Genomic DNA, 16,613 nt, shown 5'->3' on the forward strand with positions numbered 1-16,613 from the left:
TGGCAGTGGCCTAACGAAATTGCTGTTAGTATAGTGGCGAACGGGGCAAAATGGACACCCTTTATGTAAGCATTATTTTACACCAAGGATACATTTCCAAGGCTCAAAATTTATTCATTTTATTGAGAGTGGTGTACGGCGGCATTGAATGCGAACAAGACAATAGATTTCTATTGGTATGATCACCATGAACAGATGAAAAAGGTATGGAGAATTTAACAGGTTCGAGACGATGTTTCTCTTGTTTGTTCGAGATTTCTGACGGTACTTTCCCATATAAATCATATAATGAAAAAATAAATATACGTCCGTTTGTGTCGGATGTCTTGTTCGCTTGCTGCCAGTAAAAACGGTGCTGAAGCAGTATGTAACACTTGCAAAATATTAAAAATTCTGCTAATTCAATGAGATTCACAGAGCAGTTCAGACGATTGTCTATTTCAGGGAATGTGTTTGAAGACATATATTTGAAAATGAATTATGTTCGTTTTATTTTCCATTGCTCGCATTTTATCGTAAAGCTGCAATGAAGGAATGCCTCGCAAAGGGATGATGAGAATGATGATCTTTGGTTTTGTAATACTTTTGGATTTCCGTTCTTCCCAGAGTGTATAAGGATCCAGCAAACCCATACAAAATGGATGAATGGTTCTTAAAATTACTGGTCCACGATTTACAGTGCACCGATCATGCGAATTATTGCAAACATATTTAACCGTATCATTTGGGCATCATTAAAGTCCATGCCAACTTGACTCTGAGAACCATCACCACCTGGTCCTCCAGACACTTTGGTTCGAAGCGGAAATGGCAGGGCACGTACCGCGATGATGCTTGCTAAGCGCAAATCATCCTCGCGGCACGTGCCCTGCCTTAACCAAAGCGTATCACATTGGAACCAACTAAAACCATCGTTATGTTTGTCTACTTTTGGGACGAAAATTAAGAAAAATGTCCTCCAACGATGTTTCAGTAATCGAGTAGTACGAGATGTAATCCCCAAATTCCTCTTTCAGCGCAAAGGCTTGCTCAAACAGCTCGGAGAGTGCGAGAGAACGACTTACGATGAATTTCAACAATCCCTATGAAAAGCGAGAAAACATGACGTTAGCTATCGTTCGTCGAGGCTTATTTAGTTCTTAGCTCTTACCTGATGGCCTTCCTGCAGCGATGCATTGAAGCGCTCTGTTACCGTCTGACGAATCTCCTGCTCGGTATTATTGCCACCGTCCGCTAGGGAAACATTCAGCTTAATCCACAGATTGTACCCATGCCCATGCCGTTTCTTCAGCTCTGGTATGGTTCCTACGCAACGGAGCCGCCCGCCAACCATGATCGACAACCGATTGCACAGCTCTTCGCATTCGTCCATGCTGTGCGAGGTGAGCAGGATGGTTTGATGTTTACGCTGTATCGTTTTGATTGTTTTCCACAGGAAGCGGCGCGACTTTGGATCGACACCGGTGGTCGGTTCGTCCAGCAGAACCACCGACGGGCCCCCGAGCAATGCCAGTATCGTGTTGACCTTACGTTTCGTACCACCAGAACAATCACGCAACGCGTGATCCCGGTACTCCACGATGTCCAACTTTACCAGCCAGCTCATGATATGCTTGTCCCGTGCCTCTATCCCTTTAATTTGTGCAAAGTAATCGATCACCTCGTACACGGTCATAAAATCGAGCAGCACATCGAACTGCGGACAGTAGCCGTACTGCCTGCGATACTGAAGCGCGTCCGCGGCCTGCACTTCGCATTGCTGGAGATAAATTTTCCCACCCGTCAAGGGTAGATTGCGCGACAGCATTTGGAAAACGGTCGTCTTGCCGGCCCCATTCATGCCGAGCAGTCCGAAGCACTCGCCCTGCTTCACGGCAAAGCTGACCGATTTCACCGCCTCGTAGTTGGTGTAAATTTTCTGCAATTCTTGCACCACGATAGCGTACTTCTTACCGGCGTCCGTTACCGAACCTTCTCCGTCCACCAAGCTCCTGACCAACTCCGTTTCCTGCGTCACATCGTCCGCGTTCACTGTCGCGAGGTCTGTTTGGTCAAATCCATCCGTGGACTTGCTCCTTCCCGAGCTAGGCGATCGGTCTTTCGCTCTCGACATCGTTCTGCTAACCTGCCGATACACTTTGCGCACACTTTGGCTCGCGGCTTCGCTACTCGTCTTCATCTTTTCGCGCGTGTAAATGTTTTCCACCACCTGGTTCAGGATAAGCATCTGTAGCGTTAAAAGTACCGGTGATATAATGTAAAACAACGTTGGCCGGATGCGCGGGTTGGCAAATGCGTGGCCGTCCGAATGGGCCCTGTTCTGCTCTGCGGATAGGCGCTCGTATAAAATCAATTTTTGATTTTCGTACACCACTCGGAGCGAGTGTTTCAGGCCGAATTCGGGCACGACATGCAACACCGTAATCCAGCCACTGTTATTTTTTATATCATCGTACCCGTTAGAAAGCAAGAAGACTCCTCCAACTGTTGTGAGATCGAATAAAAAAGGATTAACGGCACCATAGTGCAATTGCAACAAAATGTTGTAAATAATCCTTGTTTACCTCCAACAATCATTAGATAGCTCATGATTGTAATTGCCGTGTTGGCGTTATCCACACACTGGCTGATGATATAGATGACCGGCAGGGCGATCACGCCGTACACCACCAACGTCCAGAATATCTCTCGCTCGGACGATTCAGTGAACGCATCGGTACGATCCAACAGGAGTACCAGCGCGAGCACTACCAAACACTCGGCCAAATGTATCGTCAGATCGAATGCGTACGTGCTGGCCCAGTAAAGATATCGGTTAATGTTTTGCAGCTGCCGGAAGCCGCTCAAATGCTCTTGCAACGGCACTTGCAGATACATCAGCACGTAGAAGTAGAACGCTGTGGGAGTGGTGAATGTAAAACAAAAGCATGCTAATTATATTCCCATTCGTTTCGGTGGTTCGTTTCAGGGGGGGTGGGGAAGACCCCGCATTTGATTATTACCGATCGCGATCAGCTCCGTGAAATAGTAAGGCGTCTTAATGTCGATTAGCTGCTTGCGCGTCGAAGGAATGTTTCGCGTGTGGACCATCGCGTCTGCTTCTCCTGCGTAGTAGCGCAGCAGCACGGTCGTGGTCACCGTTTCGGCAATGCCGGCACTGTGTAAGAGATTGTTGTTGTACAGTACCGCCACATGGACACCGTCGGCTGTAACGTTACATTCGATTCCAACCACCAGCCGGTCGCGATACGTGGTGTAGTCTTTATCGATCAGTTCCTGAAGCGCATCCACCAGTGCGTAGTTTTCCAGCAGCATCATCCGTACGCCATTCACTGGATGTCGGTCGAGGTCCGATTGGATGGCTTCCCGATCCCAAAACTCGTCGCCGCGATCACCGCGGTTCACTACTAGCACCCCGAATGCCTGATAGATGGAGTCCGCCGTTAGCGTTACCGCTGGGAGCGCTTTCGCTGCGTCAGTAATTCCGGACGTAAGCGTGAAGCAAAGTACCGTCACTAGCGGAGGCAGCACAGCCAGCCAACCGTACACGTGCGTGTTGCATTTAATGTGGATCCACTTTTTGCGCCATATTGCCATGAACGTATTCCTTGCCTCCGGGAACGTTAGTTTGGAGGGATGGAGTGCTACTTCGATTTCTATTAAATTTTCTGCCGCGGGACTCGTCGGACTGTCCACAAAGTCGACACTCTCGGGATGATGTTGGAGCTCTTTTCGGCGGTTGCTGGAACTGGAGGAATTGTAGATATAGCAACAAATTGTAATTGCAGCATTCAAAGGCGCTTCAAAGCAGCGATCGCTTAACATACTTCAGAAACACTTCCTCCAACGTTGCGTTGGCCATATCGATCGTTTCGATGCCAAGTTCCTGTTGGGTCGCCTCCAGCTCCTTTAGCAGCGGTGCGTACTTGCGAATCTCATCGTACGGCAGCGTGGCAGCAAATATTTCCTGAACCGTATCGCGCACAGTTGCGTTCGGTATGAGTTGCTGTATGCGTTGCCACGTTTCCCGCTTGTCGAATGTCGCGCCCTTTAGTAGCTTCAGCGTGTAGCCTTTGCCATACTGTTGCTTCAGGAAAAGGGGCGACCCGAACGCTACCAGTTCGCCCTCCTCCATGATCGCTACCCAGTCGCCCAGCACGTCCGCCTCCTCCATAAAGTGGGTCGTCAGCAGGACCGTATGGTTTTGGCGCAGGTTCAGCAGAATGTCCCAAATGTCGCGACGCGATTCGGGATCCAGTCCGGACGTCGGCTCGTCCAGGATGAGCAGCTTCGTGGCACCGACGAGGGCGATCGCAAGGCTAAGCCGTCGCTTCATCCCACCGGACAGCGTGTGGACAAGCGCATCGCTTTTATCAAGCAGATGTACTTTTTCCAGCACGAGCTTGGCCTCCTTTTCCGCTTCCACCCTACCGAGCCCTCTCAAGCAGCCGAAAAACACTAAATGCTCCAAACAACTTAGGTACGAGAAAAACACATCGTGCTGGGGACAAAAGCCAATCTTATGCCGGTACCGGTTAGCATCGTGCTCACCGTCGACAACGATCGTGCCGGACGTGCGCGGTACCATGCCGGTAATAATGTTCATCGTCGTCGTCTTGCCCGCCCCATTGTGCCCGAGCAGCACGGTGATGCTGTTGGAGTAGATGGAAAGGCCGAAATTCTTTACCACCACCTTTGCCCCACTCTTGCGGCTGTGAAACACTTTGGTCAGGTTGGCGATGCGCACGACCTGCTGCGTGTCAGCACCGGGCGCTTTGTTCGGCTCTGGTCCCTGATCCTCGAGCTCTAAATCGACAATGTTCGAGTTTTGTGCGGAATTGTTCAGACTTTCCGCTGTGATTTGGTTTCTACTGCTAGACCCGTGCCCGAGTTTGAGTGACCATCCGCACTGTGCCGGCAGGAAGAACCCCTTCGGCTTGGGTGTACCGTACCGGCCGGGGAAAACGTTTGAAACGTAATACCACAGCACGGACCAAACCAACGTACCGATCAGCTGAAAGCAGTATACCCACAACAGGCTAACCGGGGGCACCCCGGGATAGTCGGTCGCTGCTATATCACCGGCGCCGAACAGGTGACCGGACGATTTGAACGAGTGAAATATCGTTCCTCCATAGTACAGGCCGTTGGCGGGAAAAATAATGCACAGCCACATCAACCCCGAGCTAAAGTGGGCCATTATCAGCGGTCCAAAAACGACCACCGGTACCACGGCCGTCGCAATGGCGGATGTTTCGAGCGTAGTGCTAAGAAAGAAGTTAAAAGTAACCAAATTAGCCACAAAAAACGTACCCAACAGGTACAGATAGACCACCTGTGCCGCGTTCGCATCCCACGTTCCATGGGCAAACGCTATGGCGTAGCACACGTACAGCACCGCACTTAGCTGGACAAAGTTGATCAGAAACAGGGCCACCTCCTTCCAGTAGCTTTGTAAGGTGGCTATTTTTAAAAACTCATTCATTCCATTCGCCCGATCTTCAACGATCACGAGCAGCAGAATGTACGTGCTGGAGGCTACCATCGTCACCATCATAGCTATGGTAGCGTCCAAGATCTTGGTCGGTTCCTGTGGCCCTCTGCTATCGTCCACGGGAACATGCCCGAATGCCAGCGCGAGTCGTGGCGCGTGTTCGTCTTGTTGACTTGCGTGCTTTTGCCGGTACGCCATGTCCACGTATGATTGTTCGACCGCATTCTGAAGCGCTAGAAACCCGCTCTCGACGTACTCGTTATCGCGCTTCTGATAAGCGGACAGCACATCTCGCGAGTAAACCATTTGCGTGCGAAAGTTGTTGTTTTTCGTTCGTATGACGTACTGCAGTGGACCACCGCCGTGCTGGGAAAGGTTCTGAAAGCTCACGCCAAAACCAAGGTACGGGTCGCCGAGCAGTGTAAACTCCATCTCGGTATCACTATCGCAAGGCACAACTCCTGTGATAATAGAACAGAAAAGCAGATAAGGTCGGGCTGATAAATGATCGTCGTTCGGGCATTTACAATCAGCTCTAAACATGTATATATGATCCATACGTTCATCCGCAATGAACAGCCGTTGGCGGACGGCTTCCATGAGAGTTTCGGTCTGCTCCGTTCGCGGGGTGTAGTAGATTTTGTTGATCAGCTCACCGGGAAAGTAGTCGGCCAAATCATCCTGCCAAATGAGAAAAACACAACAAATTAAGCCAATGAATCAACTGACAATCTGACGATCCTCTAACATCTAAATGCAAAAACCTAAATAAATAATTTAAAGAAACGTGTTAGACTTGGTAAATCGAATTGGAATTCGGCTCGAAAATCGATTCCAGCGAGCTTTATGACATTCGAATTCTTGTTTCTAGTGTCTCGCAGCGAATCTGAAATGGAATTTGTTTCATTTTTTTCTGTTCGAACAACTTAAACGCTTGCTAACATGTTGAAAGCAAGTCTGTTTTTGATCAGCTTTGCATTTAATTGAAAATGGGCTTTTATTTACGTTTGTTTTAGCTCTCTGACAGTTAGAATCCTCTCGCTACAGAGTCTACTTAGATAGAGCAATCCGAATTCATTTTTTGAGCCACAACTTTTAAAAGATGGTACTGCCAGCGCGTTGGCAACGGTTTCGTTCAGTTGTCTGATAGGGCCGAAAAGGTGTTGCGAATATATCCAAGTTTTACAATAATGGGGCCCCCTTTACGAATCTAGTCAGCTTTTTTTATATGGAGTTTGACAGTTGGAGGCTGAAATCAAAAGTAGCCTGCGATTTTCAGCCTGGATCATTTTTGCCGCTAGAGCAAGAATTAGATTCGATTACCTGCTCGAAAAAATGGCCAAACAAGGTGGTGTTTATGTTTTTTTTTTATTTATCCGAATCCGAAGGCAGCCTTAACTGACTAATGTTCGCCCACACGACCGTTCTGCCGCCCATCCGATCACCATCTGTTGCCCGTTTTGCCCGGGCGAACATTCGCTGTTCGGCGTGGGATGCACGATCGCTCACTCAGGGGCGCACAGTGGAACGCACCAGACCGAACCAATCCGGCAGCAATGCTTCAATGCTGCTGAACAGTGATCACATTGTAGTAACACCTCCGTCTCGCACGCCTCCCCGCCAAAAGAAGTTGTTCCGCGGTTTTCCAGTGAAAGAAGAAAGGTGCCAAAGGAAAAAGCGTGTGCAGAAGTGCATTGTTTAGTGTACGTGTGAGAGAGTGTTACAGCTTTCAAATATTGCGAAAGTTAAACTACAAGCCGACGACGGCCAACCCAACTAGTTCATCCACGTTCCGTTCGTTTTTCTTGGATCCCACCCCCATGCTGGCTCGATCCGCGGTGTAGTTTCGCGCTCATACCCCCCAGCTGGTGAAATCCTCAATCCCACTTCAGTCGCTGCAGTTGTGTGTGGCGCAGTGTGTACCCATGGCGCAGCAAAAGTTCTTCTCCGGCCTGACCGAGGGCATGATCAAGCGGGCCGCGGGCGAGCGGCCGGACCGCCAAAAGACACAATTCTACTGGCCTGACGAGGACGCCCCCGATTCGGCAGCACCCACAGACACGGCCCCCTCACTCAATGGTCGCCCACACCAACTGAGCCGAAGGTCGTCGACGGCGAGCAGCGGTAGTACTGCCGTCGACTCGCCCGCCACACCCCACTATCGTCACCGCCAATCAATTGGGGAGCCGATTGAGCGGGACCGCCATCCGAAGCACGCCGGATCGAACATCCAGTTCTATGACGGTGTTGGTTCCTCGTTCGCCGAGCTGGAGCGCACGCGGGCGCACGAGCGTCACCGGATCGAGCAGTTCCTGCGCCAGCAGTCAGAGGAGGAGACGGGCGGGGAGGCTCGGGCAAAGCGTCTCAGCACTTTGCAGTCCAATATCGCGTTTTACGACGACTGCACGCCTGTCGCGCTGTCAGTAGTGAACGGTAGCGGCGGAGATCGGCGAACGCACACAGAAGGCTGGGAGCGAGCGGACAAGCAGGACGTATCGGAGCTCAGTGAGCTCGATGATTTTGATGACCGCAGCAGTTACCGGTCGGGCTCGGTCTGCTCGTCCACCACCAGCGGTTACCGGCGGTCGACGTCCGTGCTGCCCGAGCACAAGCGCAACTCCCAACGGCATCTGCGGTCCAGCATCAACTTCCACAACGGTTGTGCGACTGCCGACGACCGGGAGGATACGCGGAAACCGGTCACCGTGCGCGAGTCGGCCACGGCCCGCGTGGTTGTCGGGTTGCCAAACCTGTAGCCTCGCTCTCCCCGCAGCCAATTGCTGTAGGGGTGGACAGACCCTTGCCACACCTGCCCTCAAGCTGCTGGGTGAGATGTTGCTGGCATCCTGGTGAGGGGGGCTCCGACACCCTGCTCGCCAAAACAGCAAGAGTTGCACACCAGAACCTGCCACCGTCGATTGGTTTGTGGAGCAGACGTTCATGAATGGCGACATAAACCCCTCCCTCCCTATCTCTCTTTCTCTCTTTCTCTCTTTCTCTCTAAGCTTTGCTGTTAATAAACTGACAAATAAACTTTAAGATTACATTAACAAAACTAGCAACGCGGGATTATTTGTGTTTTGTTTACCATTTCTCTAACAAAGCTCTCTCCAATCGGTTACATTCGAAAGTAAGGTTTGCCGCTGTCTCCTCTGATTGTTAACTGGGTCTACCTTTTTCTTGTATATCGATGTAACGATCGGCAGGTGATGCGATGTTGCTGATCAGCTGGCGTCTCTTCTCTCTTAAAATACAACATTGACCCATTTGTATGCGTGGTTTATCAAATTGGCTCTAAACTCTACGAGCATTTGGCTCTATCAGACCCCTCATAGCTGAGATCGCGCTTGAGGCGTTTGCCTGGACATTCGTTGAAGTTGTTTGTTTTATACGTAAACATTGATTCGATTGACTTCAATGAGCACATTTCCGTTCCGTTTAGAAAAGATTACAGTGGGGAATATCCGGTTTAAAACGTGTCATGCTTGCAAAGCGTTTTAATCGCATGAGTGGACAGTTTTCATCAAAGTGTTTCCACAGAGCCCATTTGGTAGAAGTTAGTTGTTAGATTCTGCGCTTAATTCATTCACAAAATGCAAAGCTCATGAAAGTGGCGTCACCCTACATGAACCATCCATCCAGAACAGAGCACAGTGGTACTAGATGAGTGTAACGTGATCAGGGCGTTGTTCTATATAAAGCAAAGCTCAGCACTAATCATCACCATTATCAGCTTTGTTTCCATGGGCCAGTATCGATCCCCTCATCTTTGCTTGAATATTCGATTCGCATCAACGTTGGCATCGGAACAGCATGTTTGGTTAAGTGGTGTTTTTATGCGGCCACAACTCTATAATTAAGCAACGACAAACTGTTTTATGACTCACCTGAAGAATAAGGTCATTTCCCGAGCTTTTGGTTCCAACGGAGGATCTTTTGCCGGTCGGTACAGCTACGATTAACACTGTGCACAAAATTGGCAAAAGACTATTGACACAGTTTCGTACCAAGTGCCGCCGCTTTTCCTTCAGTCCCATGCGAAGGAACAGCATTAGCAGTGGATTCATGGTGGCTATTTATTATCGATGCACATGGGTAAACATTTAAATATAGTTCACATTACCACACACCCGCAGAAAAGTTAGCAAACACATTTCAGATTCTTGATTGACGCAACAAAAATGCGAGGTGAACAGTATGGCCAAGCGATAGAACAACATGCAAGACAAGCATATTGCTAAGGCAGTGCTCTAGAATCTGTCGTATGCGACAACCGACAACGTCTGCCAATCTGTCGCCCAGCATTGTTTGTTTTCATTTTCAAGCAGCTATCAGTACACACCAGCATCAAACAAATCTTTTATAAATCCTTCACAATTTTCATTACATGCGCAAATACATACTTCTGGTTGCTTCCAGATGTTTTGGCGATCGAGTTTTATATGATTTGTATGATATTTACGTGCATTTGACATGTTTTGGACCAAGAGACATACAGTTTGTTCCCGAGTTATGCGGTTTGTGCGTTCCCGAGGAATCCGCATAACGCGAATTTCGCGTTTTTCAAACAAAATACAATTGGTTACTCGGAATTTTGTTTTCAATTTAGTAATTTTATACACTTTTTATTCATTATTAATTTATTAATTTTATACATATATTCTGATATATTCTGATATTAGAAATATCAAAATATTCTGATATTTTTTACTTGTAAGTGAATTAAATTTATTAGCAAAAATGCAATTTAAAGTGCAGTCGAAAATTCTTCAAGCAAATTGTCCTGATTTGTCACATTTAGAAAACCGCGTACAGGCGGTCCCCGAGATACACGGCTGGGGGACCGAAAACGAGCACAAAATACCTCGTATCTCGAATTTCCGCGGAAGTCGAATCTCGTAATTTCCAGCCAGGTTATTACTCATTTTTGTATATTTCTGCAAGTAGGGGGCGGTTTGAGCTACTTTATTAATTATTTGATATGATACTGACTGAATACAACAGTTTCAAACCTTTTGAAATAAAGAGAAATTATTTTGCATTCGTCAATTTATGAGTCAAATTAGTACAATTTGTCCATATAACTGTCAAATTTAGAAAACAGCGTATCTCCGAATCCTCGTATAAGAGGTACCGTGTATCTCGGAGACCGCCTGTATCTCCAATTCCACGTAAGTCGAGAACCGCGTAACTCGGGAACAGACTGTATATGCAAGATGTACCATGGACATGTTTTACGAGGTATATACGTTTAACTTTGTTGATTGTCGTATCGGACATCCGGTGCTAGAGCACTGCCTAATGGGAAATGCCAGCTCCGCCGTTTGACAGCCGCTTTTCATGAATCTTTGTTTCGTATAAAATAGGCAACAGTTGCTTTCACGTAAACTACAAATTTTTATGATGTAGCCAGCGCGACGCGGGCAGGGCGAATGTAGATGCCGTTTTCACAAGTCTTCCAAGGGTTTACTTTGAAGAAGGGTAGCTTTATTTTTTTAGGTGCTTTTTACAATTATTTCATGAATCATTTGAATTGCTGTATGTCCAGTAGGGGAAAGCGGGGCAAAATGGGCATGTTAAGCAATTTACTGAATATTCCTTTGAATATTCCACAAAACACAATTTTTGTTTCATTATGGTATACCTCCACCATTTATCTATGGATTAAAATTGCCACATATAATGAAAACAACTTAAAAACAATAAAATAATGTAAAATAAAAGTTGATGTTTTACGAGAAGCTATTTTGACACACGGGGTAAAATGGGCATAGCCCTGGGGCAAAATGGGCATATGTAAACAAACTGTGAAACGTCAAAACACTGGGGCAATATGGGCCACAACAACTGCGCTTAGGTAATGGTCTATGCTTTTGCGCACGTTTCGTGAAATGTATTTTTCGTTCTATCTTTTGATTTGCTGGTCAGAAAAGCCCTTGAAATTCTTCCAAAAATATGTTATCAAAATTATAACAGTTTTTACACGTTTAAATCTACAAAATCGAATGTTTTGAAGCTGTGCCTGTTATCATTATTGAGGCGACAAATACAACACCATAGCCTCACCACGCGCCGTATGTCAAAAGCATCTGCCCATTTTGCCCCAAGCGTAACTGCCCATTTTGCCCCACGTGAAGCATTTTTGTACTTTTTATTATATTAGTAAAAATACGCATTCAATCGCCTTGCTTTCTTCAGACAAATTGTAAAGAAATATCATATCTTTAAAAATATATCATGAAAAACTTCAACGCATCCCTGTGACACACGTTTAAGCTTATTTTCGAAGTGGCAAAAATTACATCAATATGCTGCTAAACCTTATTTTGCATTTTTCTTAGTTATTTGTTATGTAAGGGTTATGAAACTTACATGGTGTTCATAGAACACTCTAATGAATACATTTTGAGCATTGGAAAGCATCTTTGTAGTCAAATAATGCTTAAATAGAGGGTGCCCATTTTGCCCCACATGCCCATTTTGCCCCGCTTTCCCCTACATATCCGAAAACCTACAGCTTCTCTCCTTTTTTGGCCCAATGGAATTTCATATTGTGCTTGCGGAGCGAGCTAGCGTCGCTACAACGGAAGTCACAGGTGGCGCATTCGAACGGTTTCTCGCCGGTATGCAACCGCACGTGCGTTATTAAGGTCGATTTTCTTTTGAAGCTCTTGGCGCAATACTTGCACGAGAAATTTTTCGCCTCACTGTGCACCACCTCCATGTGCCGATCGTACGAGCTTTTGTACGTGAAGCCCCGCCTGCACGTATCGCAGTGGTACTTCGTCTGGCCACGGTGAACGGTTTCGTGATCCACCAGCATGATGCGTTTGTTAAACCGGCGCCCACAGTACGAACAGCAGTACCGGGACTTCCGTGCCCGGTGCGTGTTATGCGTGTGCTTGTCCAGCTTTGCCTGGGAGGTAAACTGTCCATCGCACTGCGTGCATTGGTACAGCTCAATGGAAACGCCCGCATGTGCCGTTTCTAGATGCTGCAGCAGCTCGCGATGGTACTTGAACTCGGTACGGCAGATGGTGCATTCGTTCGATCCTTTCGTCTGATTCGCTTCTTTGCATTCTTTCGACAAAGATGTTTGATTTTTCCGCGGGAATTTTTGGAGTGTATGCAAGGCACGATGATGGCGGGCGGAGGCAAGCGAATAGAACTGTTTGGGGCACCGATCGCATCGATGCCACTTTACGTCGATCTCCTGGTGTGTTTCATGGATGTCCTCCGGCACTTCCTCATTGTAAGGGTATTCCTCGTTGCACACTGCACAACTCAATGGGTTTGTTTGCTCTTCGAGCAGATTGTCAGCGTTTAACAAGTGTTTAACATTTCGCAAACGATGCATTTTTCTACGCTTACACGACTTGTGCTTTAGCAGCTGTTGCAAAAAGGTGAAGCTCTGATTACAGCCACCACACTGATACTCTTCACAGCTTTCCCGATGCTGCTCTAAATCGGTCTGCGACGCGAATACCTCCGAACAGTACAAGCATCCAAAACGGTTACCAGGCAAGGAGCCATTCCAATCGTTGTCGCTGTATAGCGTCAACCAACACTTGCCACATCGTGAGGATAAGGTATCATCTTCATGGGGCAATTCTAGCTGCTCCCTGATAGGGCGATTGGAATCGAGCGATGGTTCGCCGGCGGAATTAGTTTGTTTATCATCATTTTGCTCGTATGCAACCGAGTCCTCGTCTTCCAATTGTTCGTCCACTTCGTACAAATATTCTTCGTCGCTATATTCGATTTTCTCTATGCAAAGGCCAAGTACAGTTGGTCCGGCTGGCACGTCGTTATCATCTTCCGATTTGGCATCATTATCCTGGTGGAATTGTGCTTCGTTTTGCTGCCTGAAAGGAGAGGTGATGTAAAACAAAGATGCTACCGCTAACACGCAAATAAACCTACGATTGAAGGGCAAGGAAAAGCTTGTTGTTGCTTCGCATTTCACTAATAATGCTATAGACGATGGCGATGTTGTTTTCGCATTCCACACAAATATTCGTATACGCATCCGACGGATGAATCTGCAAATTGAAATTACATACGCATTATGTTCAGCACTTCGCAACAACAGGGTAGCTCTGACGCACCTCCATTTCTAGCAGAGCTAGCACTTTGTTACGTTCTTCTTTGCAAATGAATGCGTCGAAAAAGCATCTCGTGGATGGATCCTGCGCCAAACAAAACCGGCAAGTGGTTGGGAAAATTTCCGCCATCGTAAAACAACACAAACTCAAAGCACGCCACAAGCGTTGGGTACAGCTGCATGCAAAATTTACTTTCTGCAGACAGCGCTTCTTTCCGAAGTTGATTGGTTTACAGTCAGATACCCACATACGCGCGTTTTTTAGCTTGACAGCTGTCAAAGCAATTTCTACCGACATGAGCTGTCAAATTTCAATTAAAAAATAGTTAAAAATGATATGTTTAGCAGAAATCAAATGGAATAAGTTTTTTTTACGAAACGACTGAAATTTATCAAATTTACTCTTTTATGAAATGTATTTTGTCGCTAGAACGAGATATTTGAGGAACGTTGATGTTTTTGGAACGTTAGGCACTGGTCTAATCTTGTTGCGCGCAACATTGTTGCTGGCAAAATGTATGGATTTTGACAGCTCGCGCAACTTTGTTGCCAGCCAAATTCAAACCAATTTGATTTTTGTCTGGCAACATTTTCTATTTACCTTGGTCATGGTAATCGGGTGTATGAAATGACACAGCAGCAGTGTGCGTTTTGTTGACATCCGCTAAATTTGGATTTTAAGCATTTATAATACATTTTTTGTTGTATATTTCATTTTTTCAACACTTTATTCAACAAGTGAATGATACAAAATAATCTCTGAGCTGTTAATTGGCAATTTTTTTACGCTAAACAATGTCAAAGCGAAATGTTGCCAGCAACATTCATAGACCACCTCAGCGATATGTTGCCGAGCAACAATGTTGCGCGCAACAAGATTAGACCGCTGCCTTAACCGCGGTACTCGAGAGCAGACTGTGTCCCTGTCAGTTGCTGTCGGCTTCCCATGTGTCAAACCATGGATTTCAAACAAACTGTTTGATTGTTATATATAACTGGGTTATTTATTTATATGTTTGAGCCATCAAAACTCAAAAGCATCATTAAACCAATATATTAGTACTCTAAAATTCCCAACCGCGATACTCCTTCATGATCGCATTGTTATCCTTGCGCATCCGCCGGACCGCGCTGGCCTCTCCCTTCGGTACGAGCCGTTTCTTCATGTCCTTCTTTTCGCGCAGCTGAATGTCGCCCTTGGTCCGTTCGCTGATTATCGTTGGCGCGATCGTACTGGCTGTGGTAGAGTACGAGCGGACACTGCGCGCATCGTCAAGCAATTTGCGCACCATTGCCATGCGGTACTGGCGCGAGTTGGTATCGATCGTTGCATCTTCCGGCTCGCTCTCCGGATCATCGGATTCTACATGGTCCCGGCCAGCGGCGTTCGGCTGTACCAGTGGCTCGGCAGGGAAATAATCCTCCTCTTCCTGGCGCTGCTCGATGATGGACTGATTTTCCGGCTCGATCTCTCCGTCTTCATTGCGATCAGGCATTTCCAGCTCGCCCTGCCCTGACAGTGACTGTAGATAGCTGAGAATGGCTGCATTGTGCTCCTTCTTTTTAGTGTCCTTTTGTGGCTTTTCTTCAGACAGCTTTATCTCTTCCTCCAGCTTGCGGCGACACTCTTCGAGCTCTTTCTCATCCACAGCGGGCTGCTCGTGTTCTGTTGCCTCAACCTCAGCAACCGTACTGCCAGTGTCTGTATCTTCGTCCTCAGTGTCTGTTTGTTCGTCATCAGCATTGTCTGGCCTGTTTCCTTCGTGATACTCCTTGAAAAGATCCTCCTCCATTTCCTGCGTGAACCCGTATCCCGAGCAGAGCACTTCCCGATCGAGCTCGTCATCCCGCTCCAGATCGCTGAACCGTGGATAGTCCTCACTTTCGTACCCAAACTTCTTGCGGAACAGTTCCCGCACACCCTGCACGTCCCGGTCGAAGTACATCTCGGCGTTCAAGTGAGAGGTCGAAACCATCTGCGGAAAATCGATCAGCACTGGGCGCTGGTCGTCCGTTATCATGATGTTAAACTCGTTGAAATCGCCGTGAATGACGCCACAGTTGCCCAGCCGCACGATTAGATTCATCAAATCGTCGTACAGTGCCTCCACGTTGCCCACCTCGGACACATTCGTGAGCGGGTATCCGTTGACAAGCTCCATGATGACGCAGTGCCGGTTGAAATCGATCGGTTCCGGTACGGGAAAGCCACGCTCGTGCAGCGCTTTCATGTAGGCAAACTCGCGAGTGGCCGAAATACGCGACAGATACAGCCAGCTCATGGTGCGTCGCTTGCCGTGGTAGTCGCGCTTTTCACGCACATTGCGAAAGCACACACGGCCGAGCCGGTGCAGCTTCAGACACAGTGACTTGCCCTCCTCGTCCACCACGGTGTAGATGTTGGACTCCTTGCCGACGCCGATCTGATTGCCAAACCCGGAGATGGCTCCGCGCAATGTAAGCGACTTTAGCGCCAGATAATCGTACCCCAAGTTCGTCAACCGGTATCCATCAACTGCAAATGTAAGCAAACACGGATATGATACGTGCAAAGACCAGCTACAGAGCGGAGGGGAAGTACACACTACTTACATCGTTTGCCTCGTTCGTATGAGAGAAGTTTATGTTTGCACAGCTCACGCAACAATTTGTGGATTCCACCCGCCTTGAGACTGGCTATAGCCGCCACCAAAACTCCCGGCACAAGCTCGTGGTTCTTCATGCCCATCTCAATCTGCGCAGCAATGGGGAGAGCAATGAGCAAATGGCACATAATTTACCCACACAAACCAAAACCATCGACTTACCGCTGTTAGAATACGGAAATCCTCCTTGGTGAGGTACCGAAGTATTGTTACATCGAGTTTTCCCATGGTTATTCCGTCTCGCTATGTATTTATTCCGTCCAGTTTGGGGAGATTTCTTGCTTCCTCGTGCTTTGCGTTTCTGTTTACGTTTTGCTGTCAGAAGGAATGTGTCACATGGCCAAGATGGTTGCAAACGAGATGGCTCATT

The 16,613-nt window shown here is 47.4% G+C and overlaps 4 protein-coding genes across 6 annotated transcripts; 1 reads left to right on the forward strand and 3 right to left on the reverse strand.

The window, feature by feature from the left end:
* Positions 1-466: 466 nt before the first annotated feature.
* Positions 467-9,760, reverse strand: LOC1281655 (phospholipid-transporting ATPase ABCA3). Of its 3 annotated transcripts, none has more exons than XM_061640583.1 (7): positions 9,382-9,760; positions 6,055-6,175; positions 3,828-5,955; positions 3,003-3,748; positions 2,565-2,897; positions 1,151-2,484; positions 467-1,082 (listed from the first exon to the last, which is right to left on the reverse strand). In XM_061640583.1, exons 1-7 carry the CDS (start codon positions 9,559-9,561, stop codon positions 915-917), a joined length of 5,010 nt encoding a protein of 1,669 aa, XP_061496567.1. In that variant the 5' UTR covers positions 9,562-9,760; the 3' UTR covers positions 467-914. The 3 variants fall into 3 exon arrangements, with proteins under 3 accessions (XP_061496567.1, XP_061496568.1, XP_061496569.1); XM_061640585.1 differs by lacking the exon at positions 467-1,082 and having other exon boundaries at positions 1,963-2,227; positions 2,457-2,484; positions 9,382-9,736; XM_061640584.1 differs by lacking the exon at positions 9,382-9,760 and having other exon boundaries at positions 6,022-6,163.
* LOC5667555 (uncharacterized) lies at positions 6,713-8,549 on the forward strand. Its single transcript, XM_001689288.3, has one exon. It carries the CDS (start codon positions 7,420-7,422, stop codon positions 8,248-8,250), a length of 831 nt encoding a protein of 276 aa, XP_001689340.2. The 5' UTR covers positions 6,713-7,419; the 3' UTR covers positions 8,251-8,549.
* A 990-nt stretch (positions 9,761-10,750) lies between the features above and the next one.
* LOC1281654 (zinc finger imprinted 3) lies at positions 10,751-13,839 on the reverse strand. Its single transcript, XM_321600.6, has 3 exons — positions 13,603-13,839; positions 13,418-13,536; positions 10,751-13,359 (listed from the first exon to the last, which is right to left on the reverse strand). Exons 1-3 carry the CDS (start codon positions 13,726-13,728, stop codon positions 12,006-12,008), a joined length of 1,599 nt encoding a protein of 532 aa, XP_321600.6. The 5' UTR covers positions 13,729-13,839; the 3' UTR covers positions 10,751-12,005.
* A 736-nt stretch (positions 13,840-14,575) lies between these two features.
* On the reverse strand, positions 14,576-16,570 carry LOC1281653 (uncharacterized). Its single transcript, XM_321599.5, has 3 exons — positions 16,406-16,570; positions 16,191-16,332; positions 14,576-16,113 (listed from the first exon to the last, which is right to left on the reverse strand). The coding sequence occupies exons 1-3, from the start codon at positions 16,469-16,471 to the stop codon at positions 14,663-14,665; spliced, it is 1,659 nt and encodes a 552-aa protein (XP_321599.5). The 5' UTR covers positions 16,472-16,570; the 3' UTR covers positions 14,576-14,662.
* Positions 16,571-16,613: the final 43 nt, after the last annotated feature.

This window comes from Anopheles gambiae, chromosome 2, assembly GCF_943734735.2.
Source record: "Anopheles gambiae chromosome 2, idAnoGambNW_F1_1, whole genome shotgun sequence".
Classification (NCBI taxonomy): domain Eukaryota; kingdom Metazoa; phylum Arthropoda; class Insecta; order Diptera; family Culicidae; genus Anopheles; species Anopheles gambiae.

Excerpts from the sequence above, each read along its gene's own strand:
- LOC5667555 (XM_001689288.3), top strand. The coding sequence starts at position 7,420 with ATGGCGCAGCAAAAGTTCTTCTCCGGCCTGACCGAGGGCATGATCAAG.
- LOC1281655 (XM_061640583.1), bottom strand. The coding sequence starts at position 9,561 with ATGAATCCACTGCTAATGCTGTTCCTTCGCATGGGACTGAAGGAAAAG. Across the intron at positions 6,176-9,381 it reads GAAATGACCTTATTCTTCAG|GATGATTTGGCCGACTACTT; the intron begins GTGAGTCATAAA and ends CTCATTTGGCAG. Across the intron at positions 1,083-1,150 it reads CGCTGCAGGAAGGCCATCAG|GGATTGTTGAAATTCATCGT; the intron begins GTAAGAGCTAAG and ends CGCTTTTCATAG.
- LOC1281654 (XM_321600.6), bottom strand. The coding sequence starts at position 13,728 with ATGGCGGAAATTTTCCCAACCACTTGCCGGTTTTGTTTGGCGCAGGAT. Across the intron at positions 13,537-13,602 it reads TAGCTCTGCTAGAAATGGAG|ATTCATCCGTCGGATGCGTA; the intron begins GTGCGTCAGAGC and ends TTCAATTTGCAG. Across the intron at positions 13,360-13,417 it reads CTTTTCCTTGCCCTTCAATC|GCAGCAAAACGAAGCACAAT; the intron begins GTAGGTTTATTT and ends CTCTCCTTTCAG.
- LOC1281653 (XM_321599.5), bottom strand. The coding sequence starts at position 16,471 with ATGGGAAAACTCGATGTAACAATACTTCGGTACCTCACCAAGGAGGAT. Across the intron at positions 16,333-16,405 it reads ATTTCCGTATTCTAACAGCG|ATTGAGATGGGCATGAAGAA; the intron begins GTAAGTCGATGG and ends ATTGCTGCGCAG. Across the intron at positions 16,114-16,190 it reads ATACGAACGAGGCAAACGAT|TTGATGGATACCGGTTGACG; the intron begins GTAAGTAGTGTG and ends TTACATTTGCAG.